The 15,638-nt window shown below is 35.4% G+C and overlaps 1 protein-coding gene across 3 annotated transcripts in view; it reads left to right on the top strand.

Annotated features, from left to right (window-relative positions):
* AGO3 (argonaute RISC catalytic component 3) overlaps nt 1-15,638 on the top strand; it is a 137,098-nt gene that overhangs the window by 50,619 nt on the left and 70,841 nt on the right. For all 3 annotated transcript variants that reach the window (XM_081306197.1, XM_081306198.1, XM_081306199.1), the window contains exons 3-5: nt 5,286-5,406; nt 8,475-8,683; nt 9,864-10,000. In XM_081306197.1, the coding sequence (XP_081162323.1) occupies nt 5,286-5,406; nt 8,475-8,683; nt 9,864-10,000 (467 nt within the window). The remainder of the gene's footprint in view (nt 1-5,285; nt 5,407-8,474; nt 8,684-9,863; nt 10,001-15,638) is intronic.

Here is a 15,638-nt window from a genome sequence, read left to right as displayed (position 1 = left end):
CTTCGACAGAGCCAAAGCGCCTCAGGCCCTTAACGGGAGTCACCCAATCACGTGTTAGAATGGCTTCCCACACAAAATTACATAGAAGAGGGTGTGAGGGGAAGGTGGGGGGGAAACAAGGGAGAGAATTGAACAACAGCAGATGAGGTAGAGAGGGATGATGGGTGGGGAGGGGAGGGGGGATAGTAGGGGATAGGAAAGGTAGCAGAATACAACAGTCACTAATATGCCATTATGTAAAAATGTGAGTGTGTAACCGATGTGATTCTGCAATTTGTATTTGGGGTAAAAATGGGAGTTCATAACCCAATTGAGTCAAATGTATGAAAGATGATATATATCATGAGCTTTGTAATGTTTTGAACAACCAATAAAAAAATATTAAAAAAATAATAAAATAAAATAGAGTTGAATGGTGAATGCAAAAAATATATATATATATATGTGCAACCTGGTTTCTTTAAGTTTGAGGAGGCCACATTACACTATTAACTCATTTTGGACTTGTAGTCATCTAAATCCTCTTTTCTCAAAAGCATTGGATAAATTAGATCTAATTTGTTCTTATTGCAATTCAAGTTTTCAAACATAAAAGTGTTTCGATAGTATAGTTGCTCCTACTGTGTTTCTTCATTTAGTTCATTGTTGTAGCTTGTCAGAACCTTATAACACACTGATTTATGTTTTTAGCATGTTATTCATATCTCTCAAGGAAGTCATTTGGGGGTATCTTAGCTAACAGATATTTGATTATTTGCTTTATGTAGGGCACTAGATATGTTTTCTTTTCTTTCAGTATTGACAGTTTTCAAAGGTAGAAAATTATTGTAAAATAAATACATTCATGAAAGTTTAAGTTAACTTAGAAAAAATAAAGGAACTTGCTCTGCCCAACTAGACAACACGATAAAGCACCCTAATAAAAGGCAAAACTTATGGTATTGGCACAAGAACAGACAAACAGACCACTGGAACAATACAGCCACTCACATGAAAATTTATTAAGATAAAAATGCCATCACAGCCTGGCACTGTGGTGGCTGGGGAGGCTGAGGCAGGAGGATCGCAAGTTCAAAACCAGCCTCAACAAGTTAGTGAGGCGCTTAGCCAACTCAGTGAGACCCTATCTCTAAACAAAATATAAAAGGGGCTGGGGATGTGATGTGGCTCAGTGGATGAGCACTCCTGGGTTCAGTCCTTAGTACCAAAGAAAGATTGGTGAAGTATTAACTGTTTAGTAGATGGTATGGGAAAACTTGCTCACTCTATGGAGAAATGTAAAATTGGCTAATTACGCTTTATAAAGAAGAACCTCATATGGATTAATGGCAAAACAGTATAGATAAAACTATAAAGTTAATAAAACCTAAGTTATCTTGTAACTTAGTACAGGTTTAGCATCCCTAGTCTAAAAATCCAGAATGTGTCCAAATTTGGAGCTTTTTAAGTACCAACATGATGCCACAAATAGAAAATGCCAAACCAAGGAATTTAGTTGTATGCACAAAATTATTAATAGTAATATGTGAATTACCTTCAGTCTATGTGTATAAGGTATACATGAAATGTAAATGAATTTTATGTTTAGCTTTGGATCCCACCTCCAATATAAAATAGAACTCCTTCAATCCAACAAGACAGAAACCCCAACAGAAACATAGGCAAAGGAAACAGAGAATTTGTACAAGACACATGAAGGATGCTGCAATTCATCAGTAATAAGAAAAATCTAAATTAAAACATTGTTTTAATTTATGTCCATTAGGCTAGAACACATGTTAGAAATCAAAGCTGGATAATGCCAAATCTTGGCTGGGACACAGGAAATGGTAACATCAAAGGTGTGTATATTAGTGTAGTGATCTGGAGAGCAGTTTAACACTTCATCCTTTATTTGATAAACTTCATTTTGACCCACAGTCTGTTTTCTGAATATGCAAATAGAGATTAGTTCTCTGTTCTCACACAGGTTCATGAGGTATATGTAAGGAAGTAATGCATTGCAGCATTGTTTGGGTGCCTGCAGTTAAAGGTACCCTGAGTCTACTTGCTAGAGGAGTGGATAGATCATATGTGTATTACTTCACATCAATCAAAAACAGTGAATTAAGTGAGGTTTAAATTATTTACAACTGTTTTTCACTGATAAAGCTTTTGATTTTTTGGGGAGTGGTGTTGCTGGGGATCAAACCCAGGGCATTGGGTATGCTAGGCAACCTCCTTACCACAGGGTTACATCATCAGTCCAAATAATAAATAATTTTTTAAAAAAGAATGAACAAAACATGCTTCAGCAACATTAATGGATTTTTAAAATCTATTGCTGAAGGTAAAGATTAGAATACATACAAACAGGGCAGTGTTCATCAAGCACATTGGAAGGAGTAACTTGTTGCGAAGAAGAATGGGAATAGGAAATGGAGATTGAAGGAAAGAAGTCAATTAATTATAAAAGGGATCTTGTTAGACATGGTGGTGCATACTTGTAATCCCAGCTCCTCTGGAGGCTGAGGCAGGAGGATTGCAAATTCAGAGCCAGCCTGCGTAACTTTGCTTCACCCTTTCTCAAAATTTAAAAATTTGGGCTGGGGATGTGGCTCAAGCGGTAGTGCGCTCGCCTGGCACGAGTGCGGCCCGGGTTCGATCCTCAGCACCACATACCAACAAAGATGTTGTGTCCGCCGAGAACTAAAAAATAAATATTAAAAAAGTTCTCTCTCTCTCCCCTCTCTCACTCTCTCTTTAAAAAAAAAAAAAAAATCTTTAAAAAAAAAATTTAAAAACTTAAAAGGGTTGGGGATATAGTTCAGTGGGGGAGTGAGTACCCCTGGTTTCAATTCCCATTGCTTAAACAAAAAAGGGGGGTTCTTATATAAGTGATTTTAATGTGTCACAAACTGAGAAATATGATTAATCGGCCTCTTGTACATAGGATGTAGGACTTTTTAGTCAGTGATGTGTAAATTGGGTTGGAGAAGAAAAAGCTAAACACATAAAAACCAAGAAACTTAAAATAATCCAAGTACTAGGACCCAAGTTCTTAATCGGAAGTGGAAGGTAAAGGACTGGTATAAGAAATATTGCAAGAGGTGAAATCATCAACTAATTGGGTAAACAGATGAGCCAGGTTTTGAATGTGGGTAACTAGGAAATGGAGGCATCATTAAGTAAACAGTATAACAAAACATAACCAAGGGGCTGGGGATGTGGCTCAAGCGGTAGCGCGCTCGCCTGGCATGCGTGTGGCCCGGGTTCGAGCCTCAGCACCACATACCAACAAAGATGTTGTGTCCGCCGAGAACTAAAAAAAAAAAATAAAATAAAATATTAAAAATTCTCTCTCTCTCTCTCTCTCTCTCTCTCTCTCTCTCTCTCACTCTCTCTCACTCTCTCTCTCTCACTCTCTCTTTAAAAAAAAACAAAAAAAAACAAAACATAACCAAATTTAACTTGTGGGAGATATTTTAGATTTAGCTTTAGATATATTCCACTGAAAGTTCTGGCAGTTCATTCAAGTATATTATCCACCGTTAGGACATTTATTTAGGACATACTATGTGGTCAGCATCAAAGCAAGGTATTTTTTAACCCCTGAAATGTTTTAGCCCTACCGTTTCAGTTTCCTCTATCATTTTGATCCTTAGATGGTTTGACTGGGTTGCCAGGAGTTGATAAGCTTACAACTTTTAATGTTGAGTAAAAAAAAAAAAAATGACAAAATAGTGAAGACATCCTGGCAAATTACATCTGTATAATTTCACCTGAAAAAACTGGACTTAGTTATAATGGCCACAGAAGAAAACAAAATGGAAGAAAATCATTGAAATTTGTTTTGAATCTAAAACCAGTCAAGTCTGTTGTCAGACTTACCCTAGAAAGACTTGATCTTGATTTAAATAGTTTCAGTAAAACAAAATTAGAAAAGGAGGGGAATAGAAATTGTGGGGAGAACATTGTTCTTGGTATTAAGTCGGATTGATTTTTCTTTTCCTGGAAAATGCTGATTTCTGTTTCTTCTTTTCTCCCTTGCTTGGGTTAGATTTGAATCTTCGTTTGTGTTTTGCCATGCTAGTGGTAGAACCCTGGGCCTTGTGCATGGTGAGGCAAGTACTCTACCACCAAGTCACACCCCCAGCTCTTTAATTTAATTTAATTTAATTTTTTAAGAGAGAGGGAGAGAGAGAGAGAATTTTAATATTTATTTTTTAGTTATCAGCGGACACAACATCTTTGTTTTGTATGTGGTGCTGGGGATGGAACCCGGGCTGCACGCATGCCAGGCGAGCGCGCTACCGCTTGAGCCACATCCCCAGCCCCCTTTAATTTTATTTTAAATCATTCTGCAAGTGTACTTTCACTGTAATATATGTAGATTATGTACATAAAATAAGTCACCCTGTGACCCTGTCATTTCCCTCGCCAGAGGTAACCACTGAATGAATATCTTTGGTACTTATCTTCCTAGATATATTTTCACTGCTCTTATGAATATGTATATACAAAAATAAATATTGATTTATGGATATTTGGTATCATTCTCAGTGGTCTGTAATTTTTTTAAAAAATGTAAGCCTTGGGCTTGGGATGTGGCTCAAGCGGTAGCGCGCTCGCCTGGCATGCGTGCGGCCCGGGTTCGATCCTCAGCACCACATACCAACAAAGATGTTGTGTCCGCCGAGAACTAAAAAATAAAAAAATATTAAAAAAAAATGTAAGCCTTGAATATCTTTCTATGTCAGTATATTGATTCAACATTGCTGTGTAAAAATAGAGGTTTCATAATATCCTTACTGATTGGATACTATTGTAAGCATGGGGGAGGAATACAAATGTGGTTGTGTGTTTTTTTTGTTTTGTTTTGTTTTTACCTTCAAAATTCTTGAGTGTTCCAATAAAGGTATGTACAAGGTGCTATTTTAATCCAGTAGAAAGAGCATTTTACTCTTAAGAAAGAGAGGTAAACATGTCAAGGAGTACTTACAGATGATGAAAGAAAATTTGAGTTAGTTTCTAAGGAGAATATTTTGCAGTTCAGCTGTTTCCTGGAATGATTAAGTAGTTTACTGGATTCTTTCTTTTCTGTCTTTGAGAAATGCATGTCATCCTTTGCCAGCAATCAATCTTTTTGCTATCCTAAGCCATGGTTCTGAAGGTAAAATTTTTATCATATATGAGTGACTTTTAGAATTACGACAGCTTTATACAGTGCCAGCAATTATTTCAGTTAATATTTTTGTATTCCATCATGCAGAGGATTTATGTGAATGTATTTTTCCCTTCTTTAGGGAAGTAGTTGACTCAATGGTTCAGCATTTTAAAGTAACTATATTTGGAGACCGTAGACCAGTTTATGATGGAAAAAGAAGCCTTTACACAGCCAATCCACTTCCTGTGGCAACTACTGGGGTAAGATATACATTACTTTATTGTAATGCTATACTTAGCTGTCTGTCTGTCTCTCCCTCTCTTCCCCCCACCACCCCATGGACAGAAGAATACCTTTATTTTATTTATTTTTGTGTAGCACTGATGATCGAACCCAGTGTGCTAGTTAGGCAAGTATTGTACCACTGAGCCATATCCCCAGTCCTTTTTTTTTTTTTTTAAACTGTTGAGCTACATCCCCAGTTCTGTCTCCTTTTGCTTTTATTACTACCTTAAAATTAGAATTCATATAAATGTAAATTTGTATATCTTTTTTAACTTTTCATGTTGAAGTAATATCAGATTTACAAAAAAGTTTTGCTTAAGGCCTGCTAAATTGCTGATGCTGGCTTTAAACTCTTGATCCTCTTGCCTCAGCCTCCCAAGCCACTGGGATTAAGTGGATTCACATTGTTATATAATCATCACCACCATCCATCTGCAAAACCCTCTTTATCTTGCTAAACTGAAAGTTTGTCTATTAAACCATAACTTTTCATTGCCCCTGGAAATCACCATTCTCCTATCTCTATAAATTTGACTACTCTTACTTCATGTAAGTGGAAACATGCAGTATTTACCTTTTTGAAACTTGCTTATTTCACTTAGCATGTTGTTCTCAAGGTTTATTCATGTTATAGTATATGCTGGAATTTCCTTCCTTTTCAAGGCTGAATAATATCCTATTATACATATATGACACATTTTACCCATGCTTTTTATCTGTTATAAATACTTTTTGGCTATTGAAAATAATCCTCCCCTGAACATGGGTATATATATGTCACTTTGAAATTCTGCTTTCAATTTTTTTGGGCATATAACCACAAGTAAAATTGCTAGATCATATGGTAATTATTATATATATATATATTTAGTTATAGGTGGACATAATATCTTTGTTTTTACTTTATGTGGTGCTGAGGATTGAACCCAGTGCCTCATGCATGCTAGGCAAGCACTCTACCTCTGAGCCACAACCCCAGCCTGAAAAAAAATTTTTTAATACCATACTAACAGGCGTAATGGCACATGGCTGTAATTCCATTGACTCTGGAAGCTGAAGCAGGAAGTTTGAGGCTGCCCTGGGAAACTTAGTGAGACTCTTTCTTAAAATAAAAAATAAGAACAACTAGAGTTGTAGCTTATTGGTAGAGTGCCCGTGGCCTCATACCACCCCCAACCCCCTGCAAAAAAAAATAATAATAATAATAAATAAAAAATAACCCTACCTTATTTACCAAAGTATCTACAAGAGTTCCAAATTCTTCATATACATATTTACATATTTATTTTCTGCTGTTTTGATAGTAGCTATCTAATGGGCACAATATGCATGTCATGTTGTGAGGTATCAACCTCACTGTGGTTTTGATTTGTGTCCTTTGCCCATTTTTTTTAACTTGGGTTGTTTTTTACTAGAATTATAGGAGTTTATAGGAATTATAGGAGTACTGGGTATTGAACCCAGGGCCACTCTACCACTGAGCTACATTCCCAGTCCTTCTATTTTTTATTTTTCGTTGCTTTTTTTTTTTCTTTTGGCAATTCTGGGGATTGAACACAGGGCCTTGTACTTGTTAGGCAAGTATTGTACCACTGAGCCATATCCCCAGTCCTTTTTTTTTTTCCCCTAATTTTGAGGCAGTGTCTCACTAAGTTGCTGAGCTGGCCTCAAACTGGCAATTCTTCTGCCTCAGCTTCCTGAGTTGCTGGGATCACAGGTATGTTCTACATACCCTAATACAGAAGTTCTTGTTTGGGGCGGGTACTGGGAATTGAATTTAGGGGCATTCGGACACTGAGCCACATACCCACCCCTATTTTGTATTTTATTTAGAGATATTTTATTTAGAGATGCGTTGGTCATGATCCTCCTGTCTTAGCCTCCCAAGCCGCTGGGATTACAGGCATGTGCCACTGCAGCCAGCTTGAGGAATTCTTTATATGTTCTGGATATTAATTCCTTATCAGATGTTTGATTTACAAATATTTTCTCACATTCTATGGGCTGCCTTTTTACTCTATTGATTGTATCCTTTGATGCTCAGAAGTTTTAAATTTTGATATAGGAGTTACTGTTAAGGATATTATTTCTTTTACACTTTTTAGCAGTTGATGATTCTTGCTTGAAAGGATATTGCTTAATAATAACAGTGGTTTTCTAACCTGTCATTTCTTAAACATTTATTAGTGTAAGAAAGAACATTTTCTTCTACTCTATTGATTGATCTATCCTTTGTCCCAAATCTGGCCAGTAGAAAACCCCCTTCATCCAATTTATTTGTTTCTAGCTCATGTTTCCTATGTTTCCTTTTGAAAAAGTAAGCAGATATGTGAATATTTTCTCATTTCTCCCTTCTCATACCAAATATATCATATTTTTGTGATTTTTTTTTGTACTTTGGTTAATGTTATAGCTTAGAAATTATTCCGTGGCAGTTACAAGAGATTTTTTTTTAAAAGAGCTTTATTTTATTTATTTATTTTTATGTGGTTCTGTGGTGCTGAGGATTGAACCCAGGGCCTCACACGTGCTAGGCAAGCGCTCTGAGCCACAACCCAGCCCAAGAGATCTTCATTCTTTCATTTTTAGTTGCTGAGGCTGACCTTGAACTTGTGATCTTTCTGCCTCAGCTTCCTTAATGGCTGGGATTCCAGCTGTGCCACTGTACCCAGCTTCATTCATTCTTTTATAGCTGCCTTTATAAATGTGAGTACATTTAGGTAGTTTTCAGTATTTTGCAATATTGAATTAATGCTGGCATGAATCTCTGTTATTTAAGTTTTAGTATATTGATTTGATTTGAGATTGATTTTTTTATTTTAACCTGTTTTTTTTTTTTAAGTTGTCAGTGGATCTTTTATTTTTTTATTTATTTATATGTGGTGCTGAGGATTGAACCCAGGGCCTCACACATGTCAGTCAAGTGCTCTACCACTGAGCCCCAACACCAACCCTGGTTTTTTTTTTTAAGATATTTTTATAAGTTAAATAATTATGTTTATCTTTTTAAATATTTACCACTTGACTTTTATCCCATGAACAGGTGGATTTAGATGTTACTTTACCTGGGGAAGGTGGAAAAGATCGACCTTTCAAGGTGTCAATCAAATTTGTCTCTCGGGTGAGTTGGCACCTACTCCATGAAGTACTGACAGGACGGACCTTGCCTGAGCCACTGGAATTAGACAAGCCAATCAGCACTAACCCTGTTCATGCCGTTGATGTGGTGCTACGACATCTGCCCTCCATGAAGTGGGTGCTTCTGGCTTTTTTCCTCTTTAGATTTTAAATGTGAAGTTTTTCCTCCTAAGAGTTGTACAGACCTTCCTTAGCTAACTCTCATATGTTGTACATATTTAGTATTTCATTTGAATAAGAATACCATGCATAAAAATTTGACAAAAGTGTTACAGAAAATGCTCTGACTTTTGCAAATAAATATACAATCATTCACTTAGATCGTAAATTGTTTTATAGAAAAATGTCCAACCCTCCCTCTATAAGTCTTGGATAAATGATATATTTTCAGACATATTCCTTTTGTTAAGTCACTTTGTTTTAAAAGTAATTCCACCATTTAAAGAATAGAATCAGATTGTATTGAGATTCCTACTATTTTAATCATGTGTGTGGGCATATGCATATATTGGTCATATATGTCTTTTTATAGAAATAGTGTGTCTTGAAACACATAGGCATAGCTTTTTGATCAATTATTATTTTTACTCTACATTTTAATTTTGGAACTGTTGAGTTTTTTTTTTTTTTTTCTTTTTCTGGGGGGGAGAAGGGGGTTCCGGGGATTGAACTCCAGGGCACTCAACCACTGAGCCACATCCCCCGCCCTATTTTTTTTTTTTTAAAGAGAGAACGAGAGAGAGACAGAGAGAGAGAGAGAATTTTTAATATTTATTTTTTAGTTTTCGGCGGACACAACATCTTTGTACGTGGTGCTGAGGATCGAACCGGGCCGCATGCATGCCAGGCGAGCGTGCTACTGCTTGAGCCACATCCCCAGCCCTCCCCCACCCTATTTTGTATTTTATTTAGAGACAGGGTCTCACTGTGTTGCTTAGTGCTTCGCATTTGCTGAGGCTGGCTTTGAACTCGACATCCTCCTGCCTCAGTGGAACTGTTTACTTTTTTAACCTGTTTTTAAGAAAGTATTTTAAATAAAATGTGTTACATAAACTAGTGATTATGAGAATGGAGAATTTCAGTGAAGGATGCAGATGGATTTGGCTACTTTTTGCTTTTATAAACTTGCAAAATGTTTGTTTTCACAAACTTCAAAAATGTTTAGTTTAATATAGTCATAATTTTAAGCATCATTATGATAAATTAATTGTGTGTGCTTTAGTTTCCCCTGTTCTGCAGATTTAAATACTTGCATGGAAAGGAAAGTATTGAACACACCATTTTAATTTTTTAGATATACGCCTGTGGGGCGTTCCTTTTTCTCAGCTCCAGAAGGATATGACCACCCTCTGGGAGGGGGCAGGGAAGTATGGTTTGGATTCCATCAATCTGTTCGACCTGCCATGTGGAAAATGATGCTTAATATCGATGGTAAGGGAACTAAAACCATATTCTGAATTGGATAGTTGATTTCTATATGGCATGTGTGTATAAATTTTATGTATATAATTACATGTACTGGTGTCTTGAAGTAATATTCAGGCATGTATTATGACAAACTGGGAAAACTTTTTATTTTGTTGCATTTTATTTCAAATGTTTTTATGCAGAACTTGACCTGGAATGCTACTTAACATGAAGCATATGCATGAAAACAAGCATAAAAGCCCTGATACGATCATCTGAGAAGTCTTCTCTTACAACTAATTCACCTTTGTCCTCTTAACTCTTTGATAACATTTTATTATAAAATACATATATTAAAGAAAATCTGTTGGTTTTGGTGACCCTAGGTTTGGTACATAATGTGTTGCTAATTGCATTCTCATTTTTAAGGTGTTCTCTTACAAATCTTTTCTTTTCATTTGAGGGGGTACTGGGGATAGAACCCACAGAAAGTGTACCACTGAGCTACATCCCCAGTCCTTTTTTAATTTTTATTTTGAGATAGGATCTTACTAAGTTGCCCAGGCTGGCCTTGAACTCATCCTCCTGAGTTTACTGGGATAACAGATGTATACTTCTATGCCCAACTCTTAGAAACATTTTCAAGTTTATATAAAAGTCAAGTGAACATAAAACTGATAAACTGCTATACATATGTAACTATTATTCAGATTGTCAGGATTTTTCTATTTTTGCTTAATCTATCTCCATTTCTTCCTATACTGTGAAGTTTTAAATCAGATTCTGAACAGCATATTATTTTGCCTACACTAAATACCTCTGCAAGTTTGAATATTATATAGCAAAAAAATATTATTTTCATATATGAAAAATAATCATTGTTTTGTACTCTCTAATATCATGTCTTAGATCAAATTTCCCTGATTGTCTCAAATACATCTTTTTCTAGTTAGTTGATCTTTTTTTCTTTTTCTTTTTTTTTTTTCTAATTTGATACTAGGGATTGAACCCAGCATCATTTAACCACTGAGCCACATCTCCAGCCCTTTTTATAATTTATTTAGAGACAGGGCCTTGCTAAGTTGCTGAGACTGGCTTTGAACTTTCAATCCTCCTGCCTCATCCTCCCAAGCTGCTGGGATTAAAGGTGTGTGGCATGGCGCCCAGCTTAGTTAGTTGATTCTAATCAGAATTCAAACAAGATCCACACATCACTTTTGCTTATTATGCCTTTTTTATAGTCCCATTTCCTTCTCTTGTGTGTTTGGGTTTTTTTCTTTTTCCTTTTTAATGTCATGGACTTGTTGCAGAAACTTGATCACTTTCACTATCCCCAAATCTGAGTTTGTCTTTTTGTTTTCTTGAGTAATTAATTACGTTGTTCCTCTATCCCCCATATTTCCTGAAAATAAAAGACATGAAAGTTTAATTCAATTTTGGTTCATAATATTTCAAAAATGCTTCATATTATGTCATGCTTGAAGACCTATAGTACTAGTGATCCTAATTTAGTGATGCTAAGATTAATCTGTAGATTAATCACATTAATCAGTAGGTTCAGAGATCTAGCCACTGTAAATTTCCCAATGAGCCTTTCAGTTACTTTTTATTCATTGATGGTAGTTCCCCAAATCATTTATTTCACTAGATATTACCAACTGTTAATTTTTCTAATTTTGTTATTCTTATGTGGAAAAGTATGGTGTCCTATTGATAATTGATTTGTGTTTATTAGCTTTGTGGCACAGCAGAATATTCCAGGCTCATCTTGTGTTTCCTGCCCAGTCCCTGGACTTAGCCATTCCTCCAAGGATTCTTGATCTTTCCAGATGGGTAGAGTTTCCTAATTTATTTCAGTATTGTCTGCCATTATAAAAATAATGAGAAAGGAAATGTTTAACCAGTCTCCTTTAGATGTATAATAGGACTGTTTTTAATCATTTGCCATTTCAGAACATCTTTTCATATATATTTAGATGTATCTTAAGATAAATTTCTAGTGGTAAGATTGAAGGGTCAAGGGTAAATGTATTTGTAATTTCAATCGTTATTGCCAGATTGCCCTCCAGAGGTTGTAAATATTTTGCATCAGTGAGTGAGAGTACCTGCTTTCTTATACTTTGCCACTAGATAAATTTTGTCAGATTTGTAAGAAATAGTTTCCTTCTGTACTTTTCATTTGTATTTGATCACCTTTTCACTTATATAAGGCCACTTCTTTTCTTCGATTTTTTTCTTTTTAGTGCTGGTAATTGAACCCAGGGCTTTGTTCATGCTAGGTAAATGCTGTAACACTGAGCTTATGTTTCTTTTTATTTATCTATTTTTATGTGGTGCTGAGGATCAAACCCAGGGTCTCTCATGTGCTAGGCTAGAGCACTACCACTGAGCCACAACCCCAGCCCTTATATTTCTTTTTTAATGAACTGATTATTGGTCTTTTACCCTTCTTTTCTGTTGGACTTTTTCTTCTCATTTACTGAGAGTGCTTTATAAATCAAGCAGATTAATTCTTTGTAATACAAGTTGCATATATTGTAGCTAGCTTGTCTTTGGTGTGGTGGTGGTTTTTTTTTTTTATTATTTTTTTAGTTATACATGGGCACAATATCTTTATTTTTTGTTTATTTATTTTTATGTGGTACTGAGGATCGAACCCAGGGTCTCACATGTGAGAGGTGAGTGCTCTATCGCTGAGCCACAACCCCATCCCCATGGTGGAGTTTTTTGTTGTTGTTTTTTCCCTTTTGGTACACATGTGCACACCAATACTTACTGATCAATCATGTGTCTTAAAAGAATTCTTCCCCTAGTCCTGGAGAGTGAATTCATGGCCTCAAACATGCTGGGCCAGTACTCTACCATTGAGCTATATCCATAGTCCATTTTTATGACTTTGAATATCTGATAGAGCTGGTCTCATTTTCTCTTTTCAGGGTTTTCAAGACCATTTTTACCTATTTTACCACACAGTCTTTATAAATACATTGTATAAGCCGGGCACAGTGGTGTATTCCTTTAATCCCAGTGGCTTGGGAAGCTGAGACAGGAGAATTGTGAGTTCAAAGTGAGCCTCAGCAATGGCAAGGCGCTAAGCAACTCAATGAGACCAAATAAAATATAAAAATAGGGCTGGGGATGTGGCTCAGTGATTGAGTGCCCCCTGAGTTTAATCCCCGGTACCAATCAATCAATCAATCAATGCCTTGAATAGATGAGGAAAGCACAGTTGTTATTTTTATTGAGATTTCATTATTTTATTAACTAAGTTAATCTAAATTGGCATCTTTAAGATGTTGAGTCCTTGTGTTCAAGAACATATATCTTTCTATTTCCTTCAGGCGAGTTTTAAAGATTTCCTCAGTTAAATTTTGTACATTTCTTATTATCTCTCGATATTTTTTGTCTTTATTGCTAATAAATAGGTTTATAGATTGTAACTTATGATTTATATACATGAAATCTTATTAATTTCTGTGTACTTTTTAATCTTCATCTTATTGAATTCCATTATATAGTATTTTTTTCCAAGTGATTTTTTTTTAATTTCTAGATTATAATTATTATCTGCAACTAGTGATAGGTTTATCTCTTCTTTCAGGTATTTATACCTCTGATATTTTTCTTATCAGATTATATTGAGGAATTTAAGCAGGACATATCTTTTTAGGCAGTTGTGTGTGTGTGTGTGTGTGTGTGTGTGTGTGTGTGTGTATTTTTTAACCTTACTTTGCAGTGGTGGGAATCAAAACCAGCACTTGCTGGGCAAATGCTCTACCACTACTGCATCCCCAATCCATAGATTTATATTGATGACAACAGAGTAGTTTTGGTTTATGGTATCTTAAAGCTTTAAAGCTGCTGCTTCTTTTTGTTTTTTTCTATTTAATGGACAAAGGAAGCCAGATAAATAAAAAGGTCTTGATTTTGTCAAATTGTTTTATGTAATTTTTTTCTAATTGTATATTTTTTGAACCTCTAGATGGTATATTTTCTGTGCTTTTTAGATGATAGTTCTAATACTAGAAGTTTCCCCTCACTTTTGTGCCCTTATGGGATACTTACCTTCTTTTCTTTTTTTAAAGTAGTCTTTTGTTTCCCTTAACGAATAACATTATTTCTCTTTATTAACTAGTTTTAGGCTAGTTATTAGCTTATTTATTTACCCCTTGTGATTTAATTCTTTAATTTTGCTTAAATTTATACTATTTGGTTTTCAACTTTGAATCCTGTTACACATAAGGTACAGTTGTTGAATTTATTCTACTTTATTTTCTACTTCTATCAGTCATTTATTTTGTATATATTGTCTCATTCTTAGAGTACATAACAGTTGCATTCCATTCTGTCATCAGTATATATATTTGTTTTCATCTTAAATCTACAATTAATGTATTGGTGCTCACTATCAGTCCTTTTGCTGAAATTTTTCCTGTTGTTCAGTGGTTTCAGTTTGTCCTCAAGTTGTTTCTTTAAGAAGGTTTCATATGGATAAATGCTGAGATTTTGCAGGGTCAGTAGCCTTATTTATGAAAGACTGTTTGGCTAAATACAAAATTACTGACTCACACTTTCTTTCCTTGAGTGTCTTATAGAAAATTATCCACTGTCTTCTGACATTGAATGCCCAGTAGAGAAGAATGATGCTGGTGTACTTTTTTTTTTTTAGAAGAATTCAGCTTTAAGTAATCCCAGTAACTCAGGAGGCTGAGGCAGGAGGATCTCAAGTTCAAAGCCAGTCTCAGCAACTTTGCAAGGCCCTAAGCAACTTCATGAGACCCTGTCTCAAAATAAAAAATAAAAAGGGCTAGGGACATAATTCAGTGGTTAAGCTCCCCTGTGTTCAGTTCCTAGTACCAAAGAAAAGGGATCTGTTTGTTTGTTTTGTTTTGTTTTATTTTCCCTTTTTAAGACAGTGTCTTGCTGAGTTGCACCCAAGGATGGTCTTGAATTCATGATCTTCCTGCCTTAGTCTCCTAAATAGTGGATTTCAGGCATATGCCATGGAGCTTGACTTTAGGGATTTGTTTTTTTGTCTGGTTGCTAAAAAGTATTTTTTCCGACTCTTTTATTAGATATTTTTTACTTAGTTTGCCATGTGGAGTCAATTTTATTTAGAATATGAGATTCCCTTTGAAAATATAGGTAGGTACAAGTCATATCTTTTTTTCTTTTTAAAGAGAGAGTGAGAGAGAGAGAGAGAATTTTTTTTTAATATTTATTTTCCATTTCTCGGCGGACACAACATCGTTGTTTGTATGTGGTGCTGAGGATCGAACCCGGGCCGCACACATGCCAGGCGAGCGCGCTACCACTTGAGCCACATCCCCAGCCCCTAGTCATATCTTTTTTAAAAAAATAAATAGCTTATTTTCACTTTAAAAATTTCCATCCAATGTGTATACTTTACCAAGTGTTTGTGGCAGTTTAATTTTTATTTTTGAATTAAAAAAATCTTTTTCTTCCATTTCTTTGCTGAGTTTTGCTGTGCATTTTTCATAACCTCTTATTGATAGGCAATCTCTTCTGTCTTCTCTGAGCTCTTTTTTTTTTTACCTGCATTATGCATTTTTGAACACATGTTAAAAAGTAGGGATATATTTCCTCTATTTTATGATATCGTCTGTTGATTTTTTTGTTGTTGTTGTTAAAGATGTTACAC

Source organism: Spermophilus citellus (assembly GCF_964194105.1).
Source record: "Spermophilus citellus genome assembly, chromosome: 9".
NCBI lineage: Eukaryota > Metazoa > Chordata > Mammalia > Rodentia > Sciuridae > Spermophilus > Spermophilus citellus.
The sequence above is the reverse complement of the archived record's forward strand: the minus strand, read 5'-3'. Positions and strand labels throughout refer to the sequence as shown.